At 50.9% G+C, this 24,929-nt stretch overlaps 2 protein-coding genes across 5 annotated transcripts in view; both read right to left on the minus strand.

The window, feature by feature from the left end:
* LOC102462874 (C-type lectin domain family 2 member B-like) overlaps positions 1-5,752 on the minus strand; it is a 39,032-nt gene extending 33,280 nt beyond the window's left edge. For all 4 annotated transcript variants that reach the window (XR_012898502.1, XM_075913812.1, XM_075913815.1 and 1 more), the window contains exons 1-3: positions 5,548-5,752; positions 3,940-3,975; positions 3,828-3,893 (exon numbers count right to left, since the gene is read on the minus strand). Coding sequence is in view for 3 of the 4 variants with exons in the window: in XM_075913812.1 (XP_075769927.1) it covers positions 3,828-3,893; positions 3,940-3,975; positions 5,548-5,578 (133 nt within the window). In the remaining variant the exon portion in view is untranslated. The remainder of the gene's footprint in view (positions 1-3,827; positions 3,894-3,939; positions 3,976-5,547) is intronic.
* Positions 5,753-8,998: 3,246 nt separating this feature from the next.
* Positions 8,999-21,265, minus strand: LOC142823208 (C-type lectin domain family 2 member D-like). The gene is made up of 5 exons (XM_075913819.1): positions 20,862-21,265; positions 17,006-17,101; positions 13,921-14,102; positions 12,754-12,857; positions 8,999-10,441 (listed from the first exon to the last, which is right to left on the minus strand). Exons 1-5 carry the CDS (start codon positions 20,878-20,880, stop codon positions 10,324-10,326), a joined length of 519 nt encoding a protein of 172 aa, XP_075769934.1. The 5' UTR covers positions 20,881-21,265; the 3' UTR covers positions 8,999-10,323.
* Positions 21,266-24,929: the final 3,664 nt, after the last annotated feature.

Consider the following 24,929-nt stretch of genomic DNA (forward strand, 5'->3'; position numbering starts at 1 on the left):
GAGAGAGCTGGGGCTGTGTTTCTCCACTTCCCCTGCCCCTGCTAGTGAGTGTGGTGTGTTGGGGGCTGATCCTTTTTGCTGGTGTCACATAGCCTCCTCTCCTCCCCCCGCTACCTCTCTCAGATGCCTAGGGACTTTGTCCCACCAGCTACTGGCTGGCCCCTTGTCCCTCCCGCCCATGGCATAGGGTTGCATTCACTCCAAATGCAACAGAAGATTAAGAGTGGTGCAGTAATTCAGCCAGTTCCACGGAGCGGCCACTAGGGGGAATCAGACCCCAACAAGTGGATGTGACCGGCTGGGCTTGCTGCTGCTGCTGGATTTGCTTCCTAAGACCATTTACACCTTAAATCAACTAGAATTCTTTGAGGGGGGCAATAAGCGTCTGGACAAGGGGGACTGGACTCGTCTCTGGCTGGAGGGAGGCCAAGCTGCCTCACTAGGGGTGTGTCTACAAAAGTGGATTCTGTCGATAGACGGTGTTATTGCATCTACACTGTCCTTTGCGTCTACACTAGAACTGGCTGTAGTCTAGACGCTCTTTGTCGACAGAAGCTTTGTTGACAGTCTCTGTAAACAAAGCCTCTGTCGACAAAAGCCTGTAGTCTAGATGTACCCTAAATGATGGCCAGACCATTTCGGGGGCCTAGGGAACCCGGCTCCTGGGCTGGCCTACCAGTGGGTAAAGGCAGGGTCTCTGGCCTATAGCCCAGCTGAGCCGCAGTCCAAATGTCCAGATCCTAGGCCAAAGGAAACCCCAAAAGCAGTTCAGGGGCTCGGGCCTGGAGTCAGGCTGAGCCTCAGCTTAGAAAAGCTGCACCCTTAATCAGGGTGGGGCAACAAACAAATAGATCCAACAGGCAGGCCTGTCTGCAGGCTGGGGGGGGGGCAAGGTCGGGTCTCTTTGTTTGGAAGAAAGCCAACAAGCACAGGGGGATTATCCCCTCAGGGGAAATCTGCCCCCCAAAGGGAAGAGTGGCAGGGGGGATGTAGGCCCGCCCGCTTCACTGCGTCCCAGCCCAGGGCCCTAACAGTGGCAGTGCGGGATGCCACTGGTTCAGCGGGGATCCTAACTGCAACACGCCGACCAGTTGACCTCCATTTCCTCAGCCGACCCAATGCTGGCTGTCCCTGGGCCACTTCCCACTTCCACCTTCCTCAGCCTCTGGTTCTCAGGATCCACCGGGGACAGTGGGGCTGGCCGTGTGTCTATGGGTTCCGGGTCAGGGTTGATCAGTGGTCCCGGCAGCGCAGGCCAATCTCCTGGGTTTGCCAGCGGTTGGGACCACCCAGGCCAGTCTTTGGGGCATGTCAGGAACTGGTGTGCCCCTTACCAGTCAGCAGCAGCCCAAGAGGCCCAACCCAGTCTCCTGGGCCCGACAGGGGACCTGACAGCTGCTGCCTGTCCTCCCTTCTCGGTTGAGGCAGCCGGGCCTTTCTTCTAGGGAGCTCGGCCAGAGCATCTGGCTGGCTCACTCAACTGTTCCAACTGAGCTCATCCTTTTATACTCCCAGCCCTACCCTTTTGCTTCCTGTGGGTGGGGCTGGGTTGCTCTGGCCAAGACCAGTAGGGGGTCTTAGAGAGAGTTTCCTTTTCAGGGTCAACCGCATACCCACACTGACTCACTATAGGGATCCAGGGGATATAATGATCTCCAGAAAGCCTTTGACAAGGTCCCTCACCTTAAGCAAACTAAACTGTCATGTGGAAGGTTCTCTCGTGGACTGGTAAAAGTTAAGAGACAGGAAACAAAGAGTAGATATAAACGGTCAGTTTTCAGAATGGAGAGAGGTAACTAGTGAGGTCCCCCAAGGGTCTGTCCTGGAACCAATCCTAGTCAACAGATTCATAAATTATCTGAAGAGAGAGGTAAACTGTGAGGTGGCAAAATTTGTAGAGTTTCTTTACTTTGCAAACCTTTACCTTTATTTTCAGGTAGTAACTGAACAAGAAATCCAGAATCTCTCCCCATTTTCTTGGTTTTGGCTACCCCTTGTATCAGTCATAACTTGGTTTATCAGAAGACTTTGAACCTGATAAAGCATTGAGATACCTTAAGGGGTTACATGTCGAATACCAAAAGACAAAGCAACACTAGTTACCTCTGTCTGGCAAAAAGCATCTTGTCACTTTTGCAACTTTGAATGAATTGGCTTTATTCAAAACCAAACCAAACCAAATCATCTGAAGCCTACAAAACAGAGTTTTACAAACCTACAAAACAGAAGTGTTTAAGGAGGTCTTAAAAATCTCACAGAGATGCATACACGCATGCATTCTCCTTTATTTAATCTCCTTTACACCACTTTAATTATTTTTACACAGCTGTGCATAGATCGTGCACATTTTATACATTTGGGTGGTCAAGTCTCAATAGAAACCCCTTCTGCTCTTTTAGCAAATTTAACTAACGTGTCCATAGTCAAATATTAAATCAGATTGTCTCTTTGCCCGGATTATTTACAGAGGTTCCTTTGGAAAAGGGCCCATTTTTCAAAAGGCTGCAAAGAAACCAAGAATTCTTTTCCTATTACGCTTTTCTTTTTTTTAGCATTTTTACAACATTCTGCTGTTTCCATTCCCTCCAGGCTCTGCAGAGTTAACATCTCGCTCTTTTTCCTTAATATACTTGCTCATCTCCAAAAGGAAAAGTTCTTTCGTTCAGATGTTACCACTCCACATTTTATTCCAGGGATTTGAATTTCCAATGCCTGGATTTACTGCTTTCCTTTACTCCTACCACTGTGCTCTCAGGACTCTGAACCTGTTTTCCAATCTCGCTTGCTTTCCTGCCTGCTTGTCTGGGCCTGATCCTGCTTTCCGTGCTGAACGGCCCCTTTCCACGGACACAGGCTTTGTCCCACTACCAATTTACAGGAGGGTGGGCTCCGCAGCTACCCCCTACGCCTCCTGGTCCTTTAACATTTTAAATGTCTAATGCTTATCAACTTCTCATCCTAGTTTAGCCAATTAGTTGTTAAGACTTACTAATAGTTCTTAAGCTCGCTAACAATATTTTCAGCACACAGTATGCAATACAAAAACCGCAAACCTGTACCACGGGCCAGGAAGAGGATCCTCAACCTGTCTCGATTCTTATCCTTGAAAGAATTTCACGGGATATCTTTCCAGGGCGAGAAGGCAAAGCACCACATTTATTGCCATCGTAACATTATTCTGGTATATGCATATTCACACACACAGGCACACATATGCCCACACCCCATCTTGGCTGTTGCTTAAAGTTCCACTGCAAAACTTCTGTTAGTACAAATTTTTAATCCTTCATCATATTTTCTTTATAGTAGAGTCTGTATTCTAATTACTCCTAAGAGCAGCGGCGTGATCACGCTGAATCACAAGGATCCTTCTAATCTGTTTCTATGTTAATGTCAGATACAGACACATGCAGTGTCCGCCTGATGCATCTTTAGCAAGGGCCTAGAAGACTGTTCCTCCCTGCTAACCAGAGAAGGGTGGCCGGCAGAGTTAAAGCTGCTTAACATTTATTCTCACACTATCCATTAAGTACAGCAGACATTATAAAACTCTCTTGTCTACAAGAGCCCCGGAGCAGACAGGTGGTGGGAAGGCATAGCTCAGTGGTTTGAGCATTAGCCTGCTAAATCCAGGGTTGTGAGTTCAGCCCTTCAGAGGGCCATTTAGGGACCTACGGCAAAAATCTGTTAAAGGACAGTACTTAATCCTTCTGTGAAGGTAGGGGCCTGGACTAAATAACTTTTCAAGGTCCCTGCCAGCTCTAGGAGATAGGCATCACAAAGGTGGAAAGTCCCAGAGACTGACTCTTCAGGGGGTGGGAACTTACCTCCCAGAGCTGCTGCTAAAGCAATTATGATGACCACCGCAGCCCCGATTACAGCTGCAAGGACACCTGGATGTTTCCATGGCAGCAGCCCCGATTACAGCTGCAAGGACACCTGGATGTTTCCATGGCACAGTTTGAGCCCCATTGTCTGGAAGATAAAACCAGAACAGTTACCATTGTGCTCTGATCTGACCAACACATTCTGATTTCTATAATTCTTCTGTCCCTTCATAGCCTGCTCTGGTGCCTCATGACCCTGGGGGGGGGGGGGGGGGGGCAGCTGTCTGCTCTGGAACCCAGTGCCCCTGGCTGTGCTGTGAGGTGCAATACCCACCTGTGGAATGGCCCAGACACTAGGCCCAGCCTGGGCAGATGATAAGGCTCTTCCAGGGTATACTCTTGCACCAAAGCACATGCCAGTGTAGATGCTCTCTTGCACAAATACTTTAACGCAAAAACTCTGGCGTTATAACTATTTGCGTAAAATCCTGCCAATGTAGATGTACCCTGAGGTTTGTCTACACTGCCGACTTTTGCCAGCAGAGAAAATGCAAATGAAGTGCTGATTAGCATTTTGTCACGCTTCATTTGCATAATCTATTCAAGCCATTTTTGCAGAAAACCCTAAGTGTGGACATCCTGGAGAAGGAGAAGGATCTTGAGCAAAAAGGTTTTTTGCACAAAAAGGAAAGGTCTACACTGCTTGTTTTTGCGCAAAAACAGCTCAAATAGATTACGCAAATGAAGCGTAGCAAAATGCTCATCAGTGCTTCATTTGCATGCTCTCTAACAGCAAAAGCCAGCAGTGTAGACGTAGCCTAACTGATCACATAAGGCAGGGTCAGGAGACTATACTGGGGGAAAGGTATCTCACCATTCTGTGAAGTTTAAATTAATGGGGGTTCCCATGTGGCAATGGTAGCTACTGGGCCAGACTGTTGGAGACAGGCAGAGCCAGGTAGATTGAGGGGGGGGGGGCAGGGTCTTGTCAGTGGATGGATGCAATACTCCTCTGGAGACAGTGTGGCAGAGGAACCCAAAGTTCCATAGCAAAGCACCCTGCTAGTTATAATCCTTCTTCTGTTAAAATCCATGGATCTCGCTCTGTCCGCTTGTGACCGGAATGTTATCTTTTGATGTGAGTGTTCCCAAAACATCTCTCCAAGGTTCATCCTGTTGTCAATCGTCCTTCTGGAGTCCTTGCTCCGTTTCAAGGTTGTCAGTCTGCCAATCTGATCCATTCTTTTACCGTGGGTGCCACTGACGTTTCTCTGCTCCTTGCAGTCTGTCTTTTACAGTTTGGCTTCACCCCAAACTCTCCCCCTTCTCTGCTCATCTGGCTCTCACCATTCTGGAAGTGGCAGGGTACTGCAGGGAGCGGCTCTGGCCCTGTTGTAGCGGACACACTGACACACAACGGACACACTGACACACAACGCGCCCCGACACCGCCCTCGCTACCCCTCGCTACCCCGCCAAACGGGGAGCAGCTGGGGCCGGGCGCCCCGAGACCCGCCCCCCAAAATACAACTGCAGCCCCGCTGCGTGTGGGTCCCGGCTCCCTCTCATCCTCCCACTCGTGAGGGCTGCCCCCAAGCGGGGCTCAGCTCCCGGCAGTTTGGTCCCAGCCCCAGGTAGAAGCAAATCCCGATCATCCTGGGGGCCGCGTGATCCCCCGCTTGTCCCTCCCAGCAAATCTCCCCCGCCGAGCTGCACTCACCGCTCAGTCCACAGAGGCCCCCGCGCCCCATCACAAAGCCGCGGGCAGCTGCCCTCCGCGCGGCGCGGCGCGGTCGATGGATCAAAAGCCCCTGCAGCTGCGCGGGGAGGCGCCATCGCTGCGCGCGAAATTCAAAGACGCTTCAGCTGCTTTTGGTGCCGCGCGGCGGCCAGGAGCTCCGGGCCCCCCCTGCCATGGCCGGGCCCTGGGGGGCGGCAACTGCTCCTCCCCTTACTCCCGCCCCCGTTGGCAGGGCTTGCCCACCCCCCGTGTGCTGAAATACCCCGGGGCTGGGCAGCCCCATCGCGCTGAACCCCAGGCTCCCCATCCCGCTTGTCTCCCCGTGGGTGCTGGGCACGCGTGGGCAGGTCCGATCTCTGAAGCCCTTGGGGGAGAGAAGCCGACAGAGATTTGAACAGAACCGCTCCCTGCAAAACTCTGCCACTTAGGGAGAAGTGAGGGGCACGGAGCAGGCTCAGTAGCTCTGGGGAAGCTTCGCCCTTCTCTTGCCCATAGGACGTGTCAATTTCCGCTGTCTACATTTTGCAGCGGGGTTAAAAATAGAGAAAAGGGGCAGAGCACAGGATGTGAAGTCTCAAAACATTTCCTACCTGTGTTTTCTTTGCTGCCCTGGTTCCGAGTTGCGCTCCCCTCCTTGCAACGCAACCCCTTTGAATAATAGTTTTGCGCCTTAGCAAAAATTATTTCTGTTGCTTGTATTACTCTGTACCAGGCCTGCTTGTGCAATGCTGTTAAAAATAATCAGCATAGCGGCATTGCGCAAGAAAGGGCAGTGTAGACAGCTCCTTCTGGCGCAAGAGCCTCTTCTGCAAAATTGGTGGCTCATTAGGTATGCAAATGAGGCTCTGCAATATTCCACACTTAGCCTCATTTGCATATTTCTCGAGCTAGATGCTGCAAGTGTAGACATAGCTGAAGAGAGCTGATAAATTAATTAGGAACCAACTGTGTTTTCTTGCATCCTGAGCCCCTACATTAGAACACAAGTGAGAGGGTAACTCTTAGCTCCTCTCAACCTGTTTCTGATTTCAATAAAAACCAGGCCATTGAGAAGGGCGGCAGCAGCTACTATCCAGAGTAAGAGAGGGGACACCTGAGTGCTGGAATAAAACAAGTGTAGGCTTACCCAGCTCTGACAGACTCCTCTGCTGAAAGAGACTCATTCTCTGAGTGCCCAAACACCTGTCCACTTGTTGACCGGGCAATCTGGGAAGCTATTGGATCTGGCAGTAGCGCCCCATGCTCAAGAACATTCTGTCTGGGTAAGACCCATCAGTATCCTTTAAAAGCGAAGAGGAGTCCTGTGGCACCTTATAGACTAATAGATGGATTGGAGCATAAGCTTTCATGGGCAAAGACCCACTTGGTCAGATTCAACCCTATTTGCCTGCCACTTCTTTTCTCCAAAATGATCAAAACCTTCCTGAGATCTGTTAGCTGCTTGTGAAGGGTACAAGGAACTTTTGCTTCCCGTTGACTTAGAAACAGCAGCGGATATAGAGCAGGGCGAGCGGGGCGGCTGCCCCGGGCCCCACGCTTCAACAGGCCCCGCTGTGAAGTGTCCTTGAGCGCTTTGATGCGGCTTTTGTTCCTCTGGACGTCGACTCCAGTCAGGGCTCGCTCCTTGCGGTTCTTGGAGAAGTCCACGCTCCACCGGATGAACTTGGCGAAAGCCACCCACTGCCTTCTAGGCGGCGTCTTTTTTCTCTTTTTCTTTTGGCTGCCTGCAGTTTTCTCCGGTCTCCAGCACCACCCCACCCTTCTTCTTTAGAAGCCGGTTGGCTCTCCACTACTAGGCACTTTGAGCGGAGCCGCTCTCGCCCCTTCATGCCACCCACTGGAAGCCAGAGCTGCTGTAGGCTGCTACTATAGCGTGGACCCTGGCGCAACTGAATCAACTTCCTGGCCTTCCTGTCTCGGCCTCTCTGGCTCTCCTCGAAAAGTGTGTGTCTGAAACCCTGAAATTCCAAGAGACACCTGAGGCCTCCTGTTATTCCACACCAGCCAGGCATCTTGATCGGAGCCAGAGAGTGTTTCTTTCTCTAGCCTTGCTCCTAATGAATGACCCATCGCTTGCTTGGGAGCAAGGAGAAGGGGGAACAAGGAGGGTGGGGGACAACAACAGTAAAGCTTTGCACACACCCACAGTTCTGTGCTCAGACTGGACCAGTATTTGATTTGTTTTCTCTCGACGAATGTTAAATTTCCCCGCCTTGTCTCTAAACTGAAAGAGGAACAGGAATGAATAAACAAATCAATCGACTTATGAAGGAATTCAACAGATGATTTGGTGCGGGTGGGGAGGAATGGTTTTTAAACAAAGCGGGTGAATTTATCAGACAAGATTATCAAGGATCCAATCCCAGGTTCTAGAGGTCCCCAAACTCGGAATGCCAGATGCTGGGACTAGAGGAAAAGCGATAGATCACCAGGCAAGAGCCTTGTTCCGTTCATGCCTTCTGAAAGATCGAGCACCGGCCACTTCAGCTGTTTGTGTTGACAGTCGAGGTGAACAGAGCGAAGGAAAGAAAAGAGGCTTTCTCATTGGTTTATTTAGGATCCTCATTCTCATTGAGTCAGCGGAGTGTACTCCTACTAGCCAGTCAGGATAGAGGAATTGCTCAGCTCTCGGGTTATGGTAAAAACGCTTACATATTCTATGTTGTTGAGACAAAAAAGGGATATTGAGGGTAGTTTATGGCTGCTTAGGAGGAAAGGAAATTGCAGAGGTAAAGTCTTGTTCATTTTGGGTGGAGCTATACGTTTTCTGTGGTTAGGGTATATAGGCTGCTACCTGAGGGGTTGCAGAAACTTTGCCTGTTAATTTGGTTTGTTTGTACTGGAATATCTGAGGACTAAGAACATTATATGGGGAGAGGAGTCCTGGGGAGCCTAAGAAGAGCCAAAGCAAAATGCAGGACAATGTAGCACTTTAAAGACTAACAAGACGGTTTATTAGATGATGAGCTTTCGTGGGCCAGACCCACTTCCTCAGATCAAATAGTGGAAGAAAATAGTCACACCCATATATACCAAAGGATACAATTTAAAAAAATGAACACATATGAAAAGGACAAATCACATTTCAGAACAGGAGGATCGGAGGGGGGGGGGGGGAAGGAAGGAAGGTAAGTGTCTGTGAACTGATATTATTAGAGGTGGGGAGAGTGGGATGTCTGTGAGCTAATGGTATTAGAGGTGATAATTGGGGAAGCTATCTTGGTAATGGGTAAGATAGTTTAAGTGTTTGTTCATTCCTTCCTGGAGAGTGTCGAATTTTAACATGAATGACACGTGGTTGCTGTGACATTTGTTTGTGAAGAAGGATTTTTAAACTTTTTGGAAAATTACCTGTGTAAAGAAATGGACTTTAAAGACATAATTGAAGAATGTGCTGCCAAAAGAGCTAGACAGCTATAATAGACTTAAATACAAATGAAATTTTTTAATTATTAATGCAGAATTTTGTTTACAAATGAATTACAATATAATTAAAATAAACTTATCCAACTAAATTAAGTTTCTATCAAATTTACCCAATTCGCGTTTAATATGAAAATAGCCTTCAATTTGCACATTAGATGCCTTTTTTCTATTTTTTTCTCCAAAGGGGAGGACCCCATGAAATTGTGCTGTCCTGGGCCCCGCAAATCTCTCATCAGCCCGGGTATGTCTACATTACCTCCCTAGTTCGAACTAGGGCGGGTAATGTAGTCATATGAAGTTGCAAATGAAGCCCGGGATTTGAATTTCCCGGGCTTCATTTGCATAAAGCCGGCCGGCGCCATTTTTAAATGCCGGCTAGTTCGGACCCCGTGCCACGCGGCTACACGCGGCACGGACTAGCTAGTTCGGATTACCCCCCCCCTTAGCAATCATAAATTCAAAGCAGTGTCTGTAAGCCTGAGAGAGTATAACATTTGGAATAGTCTCTATGGGTATGTCTACACTACCACCCTAGTTCAAACTAGGGTGGTTAATGTAGGCAACCGATGTTGGAAATGAAGCCCGGGATTTGAATTTCCCGGGCTTCTTTTGCATTTTGTCGGGCGGTGCCATTTTTAAATCCCCGCTAGTTCGGAGTCCGTGCCCGCGGCTACACACGGCATGGAGTAGGTAGTTCGGAATAGGCTTCCTATTCTGAACTACCAGTACACCTAGTTCCACTCAGTTTACATACAAGTCAAAGTGAGTTCCCCTCGGTTTACATACAAGTTGTAAACAGGATCCTCAGAGCGCGAGAGGGAGAAGATGGGAGACAAGGAAAATCCACCTTTCAGGAGCCAGAGGGGAGAAGAAACAGCATAGTCCATGTCACCACAGACATCATGTTGCTTCTTTACTGTTTGAATTAGCTTTGCTGAGAGGGGTGATCTTCAGGGGATTGCATCTCAAAGGAGCATTGGACTACAGAAGTGAGGGACAAAAGCACCCCAAACTTTCCCTCCCTCTCTACCTCTCTCTTCTCACCCATGACAAGAGAAAAAAGCCATTGGATTTTGGGAGCTGATCTGGCCTGAGTCTTTGGGCAGAAACGTTACTGAGACCCTGCATTGAGGGACTTCACCACGAACCAAGTTTACTTTAAATTGTGAAACCTCGAATCTGTATTGTTCTTGTGGCTGTTCCTCGCTTTATGCCCCTTTTCTTGAACACACGTAGGGGACATGAAGCGGGACCAGATCCAGGCTGTGTCATATTTGGTCTCCAATTGCATTGAGTTCACAAGTGCCCTCCCCCAACACGCACCCCTCACTATAGAGGGGTATTGGGTTTGCTGCAGAGCCATCTTCTAAGCCTGCTGCAGCTGGAGCTGCTGACGTTGATGTCTCTATCCAGGTAGGCGCAGTCGGCTCCTCCTTGTATTTCAAACCTGCAAGCCAGAGGCAGTCGGAGCCAGAGTCAGCGCGCAGCAACAGAGACTGGGGGAGACAGTGCAGGAGGGGGAGATTTGCTGCTGCACTCACAACCATGGGCAGTGAGTTATACGGGCTCGTGGTGCCTATGCTCCAGCAATATTCAGAGCCGGGGGCCCTGCTCCACCAATGTTTGGAGATGGGTCTCTCTCCCCCCGCCCCCAACCACGCCTGGAGCGGGCCCCATCCCCCACCTGCCAGCCCCTGCCCCCATGCATCCCCCCCCGGACCGGCCCTGCTATGAGCAGGTTTCATTCCGGCTCCCCCTTGCCGGTGCGCACTGCTGCCTGCTGCTGCCATGAGCGGCGTTTACAGGTGAGCAGGGAGACACCCGGGTGTGACATGATGTCACAGCTTGGGACTTTAAAACTGCTCGGCACGGCATTGCGCCACGTGGCCTAGCTCTAGGTTCAGAGTGAGGGGACTTCTGAGGCCCGAGCGCAGACTCCGGCCCCCCAAAGTGGAAGGTAGAAGGTAGGCGAAGGGGGAAAACTAGGGGAGAGGGGTGGGAGAGAAAGGGGCTTGTGGAGAGGAGGAGGGGAAGAGGTTTGTGTGGAGGAGGAGGGAAAGGGGGAGGGGGAAGAAAGGGGAAGGCACCAAGGGACAAGATGGACGAGAGACAAATGCCAGGGAGTCAAGTGCAGACAATGAGGAAAAGGGCAGGAGGGGAGATGTCAGTGGGGGGGGGGGGGACAGGGTGATGCTGGGAGAGGAGAGGGGAAGGGCATTGGAAACTACAGGGGAAGGGGGAGGTGCTGGGAGAAGGCTTGAAAGAAGGGGTGGGCATGAGAAAGGTGGGGATGGAGCAAGTCATGTGTGAGGGCACAGGGGGGCATGAGGGAAGTGGAGGTAGAGAGTGGTGAGCGGGTGGGCATCAGGGAAAAAGAGGGCAAAGGGGGCAGAAACAGTGAGGGAAGGGGGAGGCACCAGGAGGGTGCAGGGCTAAGGGAAGGTGCAGGTACCAGGGGATTCTGGGGGTGAAGCAGAAGGGCAGACACCTGCAGGGGAGGGACCTGCACTATAGGAGAGAGGAAGGGCAGGTGCGTAGAGGGAGGAGTTAGGAGAGGGGATGAGGAGGGGTAGCTCACATGATCAGAGTGGGGCTACTGGAGGATTGGGCACAGGGGGGAGAGAAGCGCTGGTGGAGGGGGGGCAGGTCTCAGGAGGGCTGAGGGCAGTGAGAAAGGCAGGAGTCAGGACAGCAGAGGAGGGTGAGGGGTTGGGGGCCAGCAGGCACCAGGGGAGATGATGGAGTAAGGGGAGGAGAGAGAAAAGGTAAAGGTTTCTAAAATATTTATTAATAATTGGGCGCCAACACTGCTGCACAACACAATTCATTTTGCTCATGCGAGGAAACTCTTAGGCTATGTCTACACTGGTGGCTGCTTGCGCAAGAACATCTTGCACAAAGGTTCTTGTGCAAGAAGTCTTGTGTAAGAAAACATCCACACTGCCATGTGTGAGCTGTGCTTTTCCATAAGAGCATCCATGGCCGTGTGGATGCTATCTTGTGTAAGAAATCCCATTTTAGCCATTGGGGCTTCTTGTGCAAGAAATCCCTGCCGAGCATCCACACTGCCCTCTTGCGCAAGAGAGCTGCTTACACCTATTAGAAAAGAGCGTAGCTCTTTCGCAAGAAGCCCTCTCTTACCACGCCATACTGTAAATTTCCTTGCGCAGGAGCAGGCGGGCAGTGTGGATGCTCTGTGGGTTCTTGCGCAAGAACAGCTCTACTTGCTCAAGAAGCCGCGAGTGTAGACATAGCCTTAGAGGGAACACTTCCCCCAGCTCTCTACTCCTGAGTTAATGGCACACACATTGGGTTAATGCACTTGCAGGATAGTTGCATGAGGGGGGTTTGGTGGGGGCCAAACTAATCCCTGTTGGTAGGAGAATGGTGGGAAAAGCCCTTCGAGACGGGTGACATGACACCTTTTACTTCTGGTCACGTGTCCATCTTCCCCCGAGCGTGTAACCTCCAGAGGCCTGGTTAATGGGGGTCAGAGGCCTGTTAATGGGGGTTAGGGGTGAGGTTAATGGAGCTAAGAGGGTGTGGCTAATGGGGGTTGGGACATGGTTAACGGAGGTCGGGGTGTGGCTAATGGGGCACCACCAAAAATTATACAAACCTGCTGCCCCTGCTCAAAACCCGTCAGGATCCCCCACTCCCTGCATCAGTCCCAGACCCCACTCCAGGCAGGAGGGGAGGTGAAAGCAGCCAGTGGGGCATTTCCATCAACTCCCACCCAACGCAGAGAAACAGACTCACCGATGGTCGAACTCGGTGCCATTGACCCATCTCCAGACCCCGCCTGCGTCCTTCCGGAGGCCGATCCAGTGGTCCAGTCTGCCTGGGTAGGGCACCAGGGAAGCCTTTGAAATACAATGAAAGCCATCAGCTGTGATAGACCCTGGCTCTGGGCTGTCCCACACCTCAGGGAGTGCTGGCTGGGGGGAATTTCTAGAGACATCAGCCTTTGTGATTGGGTGAACGGATCAGATCAGTGTTAACCCTTCTCTCTCCCTGCTCCTGGGGATGTGGCACCTACTGGGTGAAGCAGGAATTGAGCAGCAATTCCTTCTCAGGGCGCAGCAGGGCCAGGGGGGAAAAGGAGCTGAGAAGGGGGCAGACAGACCCCTGCCATCAGGGCAGAGCAGTGGAGGGCAGGGAGCACAGGACTGAATTGTCCCCACCCTAGCCATGAGGGAACCCTGGGGCTTTGCGGAGCTGCGGAGCAAGGGTAAAAGTAACACATTACATTCAAGCGCTGTCTCTGTGCAACCTCCACTTTGGGGAGCGGGGTCAGGGCAGGAAGTTGGGGAGGGGGCTAGGATAGGACCCTACCTAGCGCCTGCCCTAGGAAGATGCAGGACCATGGACAATTCCCCACCAGCACTCCAGGCTCCATCTGACCCCACCTCTTCCCACCCCTACTCTATCCCTTTTCCAAGTCCCTTTTCCTCAAGGGGCAGGGCCCAGGAGATTACCGGGGTGAGGGGAGCTGGGACCGGCAACAGGGGATGCTCCACCCCTGTATTCACTGCGGTGCTAGGAAACAATGTGATTTGGCCCCAGCCCAGCTCCCAGGCATGTACCTCAGGAGAGTGGAGCGGTCTGGGATGGGGATGGCCCAGAACACGAGTGTTACAGGCTGCAGCCAGGGCCCCAGGCTGAGGGGGCCTCAGGCTCCAGTCCCTAAAGCCCCTTTCTTCTTCGGGCCTTACTGCTGGGCCTGCAGCCAGCTCTGCCCGCACAGGGAGAGTCTCAAACTGCGGCGCTGAGCAGCTGGAGGGTGGGGAAGGCTGGAGCCCCAGGCAGAACCGCACCGACTCTGGCCCGCAGCCCGGGAGGTACCCGACTCCCCTCTGCCCTTCAGGGTGGGGCCTGAGGTGCCGGCGATTGCCGGGCTTGGCACAAAGCGTCCGTGCAGCTCACCAGCTGCTGCAGACTCTCAATCGTGGCCAAGGAGGCAGCGTGTGAGGAGCAGTTCTTCTGGCTGTCGGTCCAGTTCCCTTCGGCCTTCAAAAAATAATAGAATTTCCCCTGGATTCTGATCCAGTTCTCCGGGCACCCAGGAGAAGTAGGGGAGTAGGGAGGAAGCTGTATAGATCTTTCCACTAGGAAAAAGAGAAAAAGAGGAAGAGAAAGAGAAGGGGAGAGAGAACAAGAGAGAAAGAGAGCCCAAGAAAGAGAGAGAGATCATTCCCATCTCTCAGTGGAGAACAAGCAGGCACGGGAGCACAGAGACTCTGAGAACAGATCAGACCTGTGGGTTACACGGCTGCTCTCTGAGAGCCGCCAGTACCTGCTGCTTCATAGCAAATGGCAACAAATACCCCGGCAGGCAGTGAGGGGACAGCCTGCCCCAGGGCACTCTGCCCCCTGCCCTCCTCCATGCAGGCCTCAAAGCAGAAAGGTTCACACACAGGGGTGACTGGCGCGGAGGCACATGAGGGGAGGGGGCACAGACCACGTGACCCTCACCCAGCCCAAGGAAAAGCCAAATCCCCTGAACTTGAGACCCTGCCTCTCCCTCTACTTGCTCTGCCATCTGCCCCCCCAACCTTGCTCCACTCCTTCCCTCCTCTTGCTCCGACCCCCCCCCCCCATTGTCCTAGCCGATGTGCCCAGGGGACTACTGGCCAGGGTTCTGGTGCCAGCAGTGGCGGTATGGCCTGTTCTGTTCCCAGAGTCCTATCACTCTGCTTCCCGCCAGTGAGTGCAGGGGCTGTTCCGCCCTGAGGGATGCCCCGTGTAGCCAGACAGGAACCCCCCTTGTAACATCCATTTTTGCTTGCTTGGAGCATGCAGGGCACACAGAACAGAAGGTCCAGGCTGCTGTGACCGTGAATGGCTGTAAACAAAGATATGCCAATTGCTGACCAAGAGGCTGCCAAGGAGTGCCCTTGACTTAACCCATATTGATACGAACACACAGCCGTCCACGGGGGGAGGAATCTTTCGCTCAGTAAAAAATGTCTAGTGCTCACAATTTAGTTATCTCTCTTGCAAGTGTAAATTAACTTGAAACTTGCTTGTAAGAACTGGCGCCACAAAACAGACCAGTAGAATTTGGCATCTTAGATAAGAAAGAGGATACGGGCCCCCAGGGGTATAAAGATTGGTCCAACAGCACATTTTCTCTTAGCATTGAGATACCTTAAGGGTTACATGTCGAATACCAAAAGCCAAGCAACACTAGTTACCTGTGTCTGGCAACAAGTGTCTAGTCACTTTTGCAACTTTGAATGAATTGGCTTTATTCAAAACCAAACCAAACCAAACCAAACCAAACCAAGTCATTTGAAGCCTACAAAACAGAGTTTTACGGACCTACAAAACAGGAGTGTTTGAGGAGGTCCTAAAAATATCACAGAGATGCATAAATGCATGCATTTTCCTTTATTTAATCTCCTTTACATTACTTTAATTATTTTTACACAACTGTGCATCGATCGCACAAATTTTATACATTTGGGCAGTGAAGTCTCAATAGAAACCCCTTCTGCTCTTTTAGTAAATTTAACTAACGTGTCCACAGTCAAATATTAATCAGATTGTCTCTTTGCCCATTTTTCCTTCAGAAAGGCTGCAAAGAAACCAAGAATTCTTTTCCTATTACGCTTTTCTTTTTTTTAGCATTTTTACAACATTCTGATGTCTCCATTCCCTCCAGGCTCTGCAGAGTTAATATCTCGCTCTTTTTCCTTAATATACTTGCTCATCTCCAAAAGGACAAGTTCTTTCGTTCAGATGTTACCACTCCACATTTTATTTCAGGGATTTGAATTTCCAATGCCTGGACTTACTGCTTTCCTTTACTCCTGCCACTGCGCCCTCAGGACTCTCAACCTGTTTTCCAATCTCGCTTGCTTTCAAGCCTGCTTATCTGGGCCTGATCTTGCTTTCCGTGCTGATTGGCCCCTTTCCACGGACACAGGCTTTGTCCCACTACCAATTTAAAGGAGGGTGGGCTCCTCAGCTACCCCCCACACCTCTTGGTCCTTTAACATTTTAAAGGTCTAACGTTTATTAACTTCTCATCCTAGTTTAACCAATTGTTGGGACTTACTAATAGTTCTTAACCTCGCTAACAATATTTTCAGCACACAGTATGCAATACAAAAACTGCAAACCTGTACCACGGGCCAGGAAGAGGAACCTCAACCTGTCTTGATTCTTATCCTTGAAAGAATTTCACGGGATATCTTTCCGGGGCGAGAAGACAAAACACCACATTTATTGCCATCGTAACATTATTCTGGTATATGCATATTCACACACACAGGCACACATATGCCCACACCCCATCTCGCTATTGCTTAAAGTTCCACTACAAGGCTTCTGTTAGTACATACTTTTAATCCGTCATCATATTTTCTTTATAGTAGAGTTGTATTCTTATTACTCGTAAGAGCAGCTGTGTGATCACGCTGAATCACAAGGACCCTTCTGATCTGTTTCTAGGTTAACGTCAGATACAGACACATGCAGGCTGTGTCTAGACTGGCAAAAATGGCAAAACTGGCAATCGGGGCTTTTTTGTGGAAAACCACGTCTAGATTGGCAACGGACGCTTTTCCGCAAAAAGAGCCAGTGTAGACGTAGCCGCAGTGTCTGCCTGATGCATCTTTAGCACAGGCCTAGAAGACTGTTTCTCCCTGCTAACCAGAGAAGGGTGGTTGGCAGAGTTAAAGCTGCTTAACATTTATTCTCACACTACCCATTAAGTACATCAGACATTATAAAACTCTCTTGTCTACAAAAGCCCAGAAGTAGCTAGCAGGGAGGGATAGCTCAGTGGTTTGAGCAGTGGCCTGCTAAACCCAGGGTTAGGAGTTCAAGCCTTCAGGAGGCCACTTAGGACAAAAATTTGTAAAGGATAGTACTTAGTCCTTCCATGAAGGCAGGGGAGTGGACTGGACTAAATCACCTTTCACGATCCCTGCAAACTCTAGGAGAAAGGCACCACAAAGGCAGAAAGTCCCAGAGACTGACTCTTCAGAGGGTGGGAACTTACCTCCCAGAGCTGATGCTAAAGCAATGAGGATAACCACAGCAGTCCCAGTTGCAAGGACACCTGGATGTTTCCATAGCACAATTTGAGCCCCATTACCTGGAAGATAAAACCCATCAGTGAGACCAGAACAATTGCCATTAGGCTCTGATCTGACCCACACATTCTGATTTCTATAATTCTTCTGTCCCTGCTCTCTACACAGCTATTAACACCCCACCCAGACTGCAAAAGAGACTCTCACTTACCTGTGAGTGGTTCATTGGCTCAGTGAAGGCCAAGCAGTATGGAAAGGACAATGAAGGAGCTAGAAAAACTCTGACAAGAGGCTGGGGAGGGGAGTGAGATGGGGCAGGACAAACAGTCTGTGTAATAACACATGGGACAGAAAAGGCAGCTGGAACTGTTTGTTGGTGAAGGTTTGGGCAGCCCTGTTCATGGCCTGGTGTGGCGCTCTGGATGCATCTCTCCTTAACTGCCTCTTGCTGTTACCAGATTTGCCTGTTACTTTTGGGCATGCTCATTTATTAGGGTTATCCTTGGTGTTATAATTCTATTAACTTGCTGCTTGTGTTATTTGTGTTCCCACGGGGGCTATATTTCTCCCTTCTGCCAATTCCCTCCCAATGGGGCTCTCCTGCAGGTTCTAGGTTCCCCAGGGCTGGGCTCTTCCTACACTAGAATGAAAGGCACACACAGACACACCTACTACCACAGCAGTCTGAGAGGCGGGTTAATCAGCACTCAGCAGCTGAGTCCTTATCTGTCCCTGGACTCAGCAGGCTGGTTGCACAGCAATGCCAAGCTGTGACCCTCTTGTGCCTCTGGACTCCATGGGCTAGTTTAACAGCACTTTAAGCTGCCACCCTGATAAGCCCCCAGGTTCAGCACCTCCCTATCCCCACTCCCACACCACAACTACACTGCAGGTAACCCCCTTGGTGAGCAAACCCCACAAGATTTTTGGACACCATGGGGGCTGTAGCTTAGATGCAAGGAGCGTTGTTGCAGAGTGAATGGGGAACCCAACAACAGCCCTGAGAAGGGGAAAGAGAAAAAGAGGAAAGCAACCAGCTTAGCAATGAAAGTTGTTTCTAGGTAGTAACCGTACAAGGGGAGAGAAACACACACACCAGTTACAATATTAAATCTAACTTAAAATTGACTTTACAAACTCTGAGGCTGTGTCTACATTGGCATGATTTTGGGAAAAGCGGCCGCTTTTCCGCGAAAACATGCTGCCTGTCTACACTGGCGGGGAGTTCTTGCGCAAGAACACTGACATTCTAATGCGTGAAATCAGTGCTTCTTGCGCAAGAACTATGATGCTCCCGCTCAGGAATTAGCCCTCTTCCGCAACTGTTCTTGCGCAAGAGGCCAGTGTAGACAGGCAACATGAATTTCTTGCGCAAGAAAGCCCGATGGCTAAAATGGCCATCAGAGCTTTCTTGCCCAAGAGAGTGTCTACACTGGCATGGATGCTTTTGCACAAAAGCACATTTCTTGCACTAAAGCAAATGCCAGTGTAGACGCTCTCTTGCGCAAATACTTTAACGCAAAAACTCTGGCGTTAAAACTATTTGCGTAAAATCGTGCCAATGTAGATGTACCCCGAGGCTTTGTCTACACTGCCGACTTTTGCCAGAAGAGAGAATGCAAATGAAGCGCTGATTAGCATTTTGCCATGCTTCATTTGCATAATCTACTCAAGCCATTTTTGCAGAAAAACAAGCAGTGTGGACATCCCAGAGAAGGAGAAGGATCTTGAGCAAAAAGGTTTCTTGCACAAAAAGGAAATGTCTACACTGCTTGTTTTTGCGCAAAAACGGCTCAAATAGATTATGCAAATGAAGCGTGGCAAAATGCTAATTAGCGCTTCATTTGCATGCTCTCTAACAGCAAAAGCCAGCAGTGTAGACGTAGCCTAACTGATCACATAAGGCAGGGTCAGGAGACTATACTGGGGGGAAGGTATCTCACCATTCTGTGAAGTTTAAACTGACGGGGGGTTCCCATGTGGCAATGGTAGCAATGGGTCCAGACAGGCAGAGCAGAGCTCCCAGCAGATCAGTGAGAAGACGACAAAATCCCCATAGAATTGATGCAGACCTTAGATCCAGATATCAGAACACGGAACTTGAGGGTGAGTCACTGTTATTGTGGCAGAAATAAAAAAGGTCCAAGAGGGACACCGGATTTGATCATGCTGGTGGGTGTGATTACACATAGCTGCAGTTCCTCTCTAAGTAATGGAGGAGTGAGTATTGGTCGGTCCCCACAGTGCAGAAGAAACCAGGACTATCTTGCACCTCCATGCGTTCGGGGGGATTCCAGATCTAGCACAGACCTTGGACAGCATCAGACTCCAGATACTTATGACCAGCAAGAGTAGACAGAGAAGTGTATATTTAGTCATGATCAGGTTATTTTTTTGTTGTTGTTTGGTTAAACTTCTCTGTGTGAAATCCATGTACTTCCTCGCATTCACTATATAGCTAAGCGGCACCCAGAGATACTATGTTTCTCTGTTTTAATGTGTTTTTCTCAGTTACTCTGTTACACCTAGAAACCATATAAGCTTTATTAAGTATATACTTTTGTTAATAAAATCACCTTTTTTAATGAGATGATTTGATTCTTGTGTATTGAAAATTAGCAGGAGGTCTGTGTATACATGCCTAGACTAAGAAATCAGCTATCAAAGGGTACGTCTAGACTACAGGCTTTTGTCGACAGAAGTTTTGTCGACAGTATCTGTCGACAAAGCTTCTGCTGACAAAGAGAGTCTAGACTACATCCAGTTCTTTCGACAAAGCAAGATGCTTTGTCGACATGACAGTGTAGACACAAAGGACAGTGTAGATGCAATAACACCCTCTGTCGACAGAACTCTGCTGACAGAAGGCGTTATTCCTTGTAGAATGAGGCTTACCGCCGTCGACAAAACGTTATGTTGACAGAACTCAGTGGTAGTGTAGACGCAGGTATAGTTTTGTCGAGAAAAGTCCACTTTTGTCGAAAAAACCCTGTAGTCTAGACACACCCAAAGACTGCAGTTTGTTTTCTGTTTATTTCTTTTTCAAGCTCTCTTGTGGTAAAAGAGCTTAAGGTATCCCTCTGGAAGAAGTTCAAGTGCTTCTTCCTGGGTTTAAGAAAAAGGGGGTTATTGTTACACTTGATGGTGCCAGCTGACTCCCAAGGGAGGGAATCTGTGACCTTGGGAAGTTTTTGTAAGCAGAAGGCTGCAGAGGAATCGTATTTAAGGTTATTGGTGGGCCCCTACCTTCTGCACTTGGAGTGCCAGAGTGGGGAACAGCCTCAACACCTGTAAACCCCCCTCGTGCAACACAATAAATAAAGTTACAGTTATTGTTATTTAGGGAACACAAGAAAGAAGGATCAGAAAAAGAAATCAGGGCAGGAACTGGGGGAAGAGAAGGGGAAGCAATGTATTGCAATCCCCATGTTCAGTAATGAAATGAAAGGAGATGTCTATTTCCTACAACTGGAAGGGACCTTAGAAAGGTCATTGAGTCCAGGCCTCAGCCTTCACAGCAGGAGCAAGCATCATCCCTGACAGATTTTGCCCCGGATCCCTAAATGGCCTCCTCAAAGACTGAACTCACAATCCTGGGTTTAGCAGGCCAATGATCAAACCACTGAGCTATCCCTCCCCCTATGCAATAATCACACATGCATGTGAGATTGACAGACAGCCTCTTGTGCTGGGGCACATCACAGAGAGATTAATGTGAGGCTCCCCTTAAAATCAACCCTAACCCCTTTAGGGCCCCTGGGAGAGGAGGCTATGCAACTTAGCGAGAAGGGAATATGGCTTAGCATGGGATGGAAGCAGTACCTGTGAATCTGGCTGTCATATGAGTCTGCCATGCATGTTATCAGCATCACCATGGCTGTCAAGACTTTCTTCTGTTCTTCATGTTACGTTCCCTGCTTGCTTTTCCATTCCCACGTTCCACTCGTATCTCCTGCAGCACTTAAATAGCTCCCTATCTTATTCAGGAGTGCTGACCAGCACCTGGTGACTAATTCTGTCTCTACCCAGGTATCTGGTCAGCCAATAACAATGCAGGTTGGAATTTCAAAGTGGGGTAAAGGAGTCTTTATTTTTCCCTCCTTTGAAAAGCAGAGCAGTTTCTTCAAGGCTAAAGGATATGGGAGATACTTCTGTCTCCAAGGATGCACTTCTGACAAGTATCAGAGGGGTAGCCGTGTTAGTCTGAATCTGCAAAAGCGGCGAGGAGTCCTGTGGCACCTTATAGATTAACTGAAGTGTAAGAGCATAAGCTTTCGTGGGCAAAGACGAAGTGGGTCTTTGCCCACAAAAGCTTATGCACCTACACTTCAGTTAGTCTATAAGGTGCCACAGGACTCCTCGCCACTTCTGACAAGGTGTAAGTAGGAAAAAGTTTAGCTAGTCTATCAGGATTGGTTGTTTTCCTGGTTTGGGTACTTGGAAATCATGTCTGAGCTGGTTAAGAGTTTGGTCTTTCTTTGTAACTAAGTTTTAACCCAGGGATTTCCCGTGAGTATATCAACTGGTGGTTCTTCCCATTTAGCCACTTTACTCTGCTTGCAACTGTAGTTTTGTTTTGATAATAAAAGTTTGTTTCTTTTTCTAATTAACTGGTACTGGCCGATTATTGTGTCCTTTGACTCAGTGCCTAATTCTAAGGGCAGAGTCCATTGTTGTCTGTAAATCCCCTCTGTTTTTCCCAAGTCCAAGTAAAAAGGAGGTTGGGGCAGGGGGAGAGTTTTACCTGAGGGAGGAGGTTTCCCAAGTGATCTCTTCCCTGTTTTTTGCTGGACATTACTTGGGTAGTGGCAGTGGATTTCTCCAAAATCCGGGTATTAGGATTTTGAGGGGAAGCTTTTGTACCTGTAGAGACCAGGTCTTGGGGTGCTTTTGCAGGCCCCCACTTTGGCATTTGTCGTGCCAGAGTGGAGAACAGCCTTGACACTCCCTGTCCAAGTGACAACTCTGTCTGGATAGGGGGACTTATTTCTGCGCCTCCTGATTTCACCTGTCCGAGCCCCCCCCCCCCCCCCCGTGTGGTCGATGGCAGCTCTGGCCAAGGCCAGGACGAAGTGGACAAGGGAGTCTCACGACATTGTATGGACCACAGATGGGGGAAGGGGACCCTGAAATAAGCGGGGGCAGGGAAAAGTGCAGCCCGTATCTCAGGAAGAGGTTCTGGAGGAGCCACAAAAGGGGCGGCCGCCTGGGCTCCAGGTTCTCCCCCATGCACCGAAGGAGGCTGCAGCCAGAGGGGCAGGCGGGGACCTGAGCTCCCTGCACCCGCCTGTCAGCACCAGAACGCAGCTGCGCGGGTCGCGGCGCCACAGCGGCCTCTAGCGGGCCCGGGCGGAACTGCAGCCCCGCCCCGGCAAGGTGCGTTTGTGTCAACGGGAAATTCTGCCACCTCCCCGGCGAGCGCGGTGCAGGGAGCAGGAAACTGCCCTCGGGGGGCGAATGGGCGGCCACAAGGCCCTGCGGCAGCCGACACGACACCTCGCCCCGCCCGGCCCCGCTCTCGCTACCCACCGGCCATTACGCGGCACCAAAAGCCGCTGAAGAGTCTTTGAATATCGCGCGCATGGCTGCCGCCTGCCTGCGCAGCTCTGGAGGGCTGGAGCGGAGCGCGCGGAGGCTGCTGCTGCTGCCCGGGGCTGTGCGAGGGGGCGGGGCGCTACGGCAGATGAGGGAGGGGCGAGGGAAGCGCCCGGCCGTGACGTCAGCATCGGGGTCCCGTGACGTTATCCCCTGCGCTCGCTCGCGCGTGCAGTCTCACCCCACCCTGAGCGAGGCGGGGATGCGCAGCTCTGGCCCGGCTCGGCTTCTCCTGCCCGGGGAGGGACTTCCCCGCCTGGCCCCTCCCCCAGCGTAGGGGCGGGGTCTGAACGGGGTGTGTGTGTGGAGGGGGGCCAGGACTAGTCTGGGTTTGGCTGGGGGGTCTGGTGGGAGTCAAAGAGCCGCCACGTGCAAGGGGGCTTTGCTCCTCAGGGCCTGTCCTGCAGGGAGGGCGGCCAAAATATTTTGTGCTTGTGGCGGCAAAAAACCTAAAGCCGGCCCTGTCCTCAAAACACCCCTGACTCCCAACGGGTCCACGTCCCACCCCCAGCTAATGAACGACTCCAGCCCCACCAGAAACCTTCCCATGGTCCCAGTGCGATCCCTAAATAATTGCCAGCCAATTCTCCACGGAAAAACTTCAACCCATCATTCATTTACTGGCGTTAGCCCCTCCCCCCCAAATAAATTAAACCTGGACCTTCCAGATCCTTCCGTTTCCGCACATCCCTGGCTCGCTGCATGTCACGCTCACAGACATTTCCAGCCATACGCTATAGCGCCGCCGAATGCAGGTCTCTGTCACAGAGCCCCCCCTCTTCTAAATCCCACGTCCCCGACAAACTGCCAGTGTGTCCCCCACAGACAGACACTTCCCCACAGAATCATGGAACACTAGAACTGGAGGGGACCTCAAGAGCTCATTGAGTCCAGTCCCCTGCCCTCACAGCAGGAGCCTGCACTGACTCTCTAGACCATGCCTGACAGGTGTCTAGGTGTCTAGAGGTTGTGAAGATGAGGACTATAACAGGGTTCAAAACAGAGCTAGATAAATTCATGGAGGGTAGGTCCGTTAAGGGCTATTAGCTAGGATGGGTAAGGAATGGTGCCCCTAGCCCTCTGGGACACCTGGTATTGGCCACTGTCAGCAGACAGGATCCTGTACTGGATGGACCTTTGGTCTGACCCAGTGTGGCCGCCCTTACGTTCTTTACACATTCCAATCTGCGTTGGGAGGGGAACATGCCAACAGGATTTGGCTTGGACCCTCCATGCTGCTCCCGTCTGGCCAAATGCAGAATCTGCCACATGGGAAGTGGGAGATTGCAGCCCGCAAGGCGAGTGGGGCCCGGTGCTTTAGGGTGACCATGAATCGCACCGATGTGAGTGGCCGAGGCCAGAGAATTGCTTGCCCTCCATACGGGGGCAGCACGCTGTGTGCATCCTGTGTGCTGAGCCTGGCGGCATGACGGTGGTCCTGTGCAGGTCCCGGGTGGCCTTGTGTTGCGAGCAGCTGCTGCAGCGTAGCTAGAGTGGGAGCCGGTCTCTAGAGCGCCAAGGAAGTTCCCTGGCTTTGCTTGTGTTGTGAAGCAGAGAGACGGGACATGTAGGGGGGGCTCAGGGCAGGGGGTTCTGGAGTCAGGAGGGAGGTTCGGGACAGGGGTTTGGTGTTTGGAGGAGCACGGGGGGAGTTAAGGAGCCAGGCAGGGGGTTGGGATCGGGGGTAGGCTCAGGGCTGTGAGTGAGGGTGCAGGAGTCAGGGATGGTGGTGGGTAGTGAAGGGTTCATGGAAGGAGCTGGCCAGTGGTGAGTGTGACACAGCTCTTGCAGCTGATCCTCACAGAGACAAGGGACTCCAGGAGCTGGCCCCGGTTTCCATTTACTCCCCTCCAGCGAGTGGGGAGGCTGAACTCTAGGGGTCAGCCCTCACTTGCAACTGCCCCTGCAGCTCGTGGGAGTTTGGTAGCTCCGGGGTCTGCCCAGCCTGCAGCTGCACCCCAGCCTCCAGCTGGACCGGGAGAGGGCGGAAGTTGGAGTCAGTGCTGCAGGGGATATTCACAGGCAGCTAAATTGGCACCCACCCCAGCGTGGCACCCCTCTTCTCCCCGCCTCCCCCCTTGCTACACCTCTGGCTGTGGGGGAAAGTTCCCTTTCTCCCCGGCTGCCACAGGACCTGGAAGTACTGGGACGCCCAACGTTAGTTTCCTTATTGTTGCCTGATTTAAGGAGGGTGAATATTATGTATTTGTAGTGGTTGGCTTGCCATTTGAACGGAGCAGAAGATAATAAGATTCTCATCCCAGAATCAGGCTGCACAGAATGTACAGAAGATCC

The sequence above is a fragment of the Pelodiscus sinensis genome, chromosome 32 (assembly GCF_049634645.1).
Source record: "Pelodiscus sinensis isolate JC-2024 chromosome 32, ASM4963464v1, whole genome shotgun sequence".
Classification (NCBI taxonomy): domain Eukaryota; kingdom Metazoa; phylum Chordata; order Testudines; family Trionychidae; genus Pelodiscus; species Pelodiscus sinensis.

Excerpts from the sequence above, each read along its gene's own strand:
- LOC142823208 (XM_075913819.1), bottom strand. Across the intron at positions 12,858-13,920 it reads TTGAGAGTCTGCAGCAGCTG|GCTTCCCTGGTGCCCTACCC; the intron begins GTGAGCTGCACG and ends TGTATTTCAAAG. Across the intron at positions 10,442-12,753 it reads GGCACCGAGTTCGACCATCG|GTTTGAAATACAAGGAGGAG; the intron begins GTGAGTCTGTTT and ends TCTGGCTTGCAG.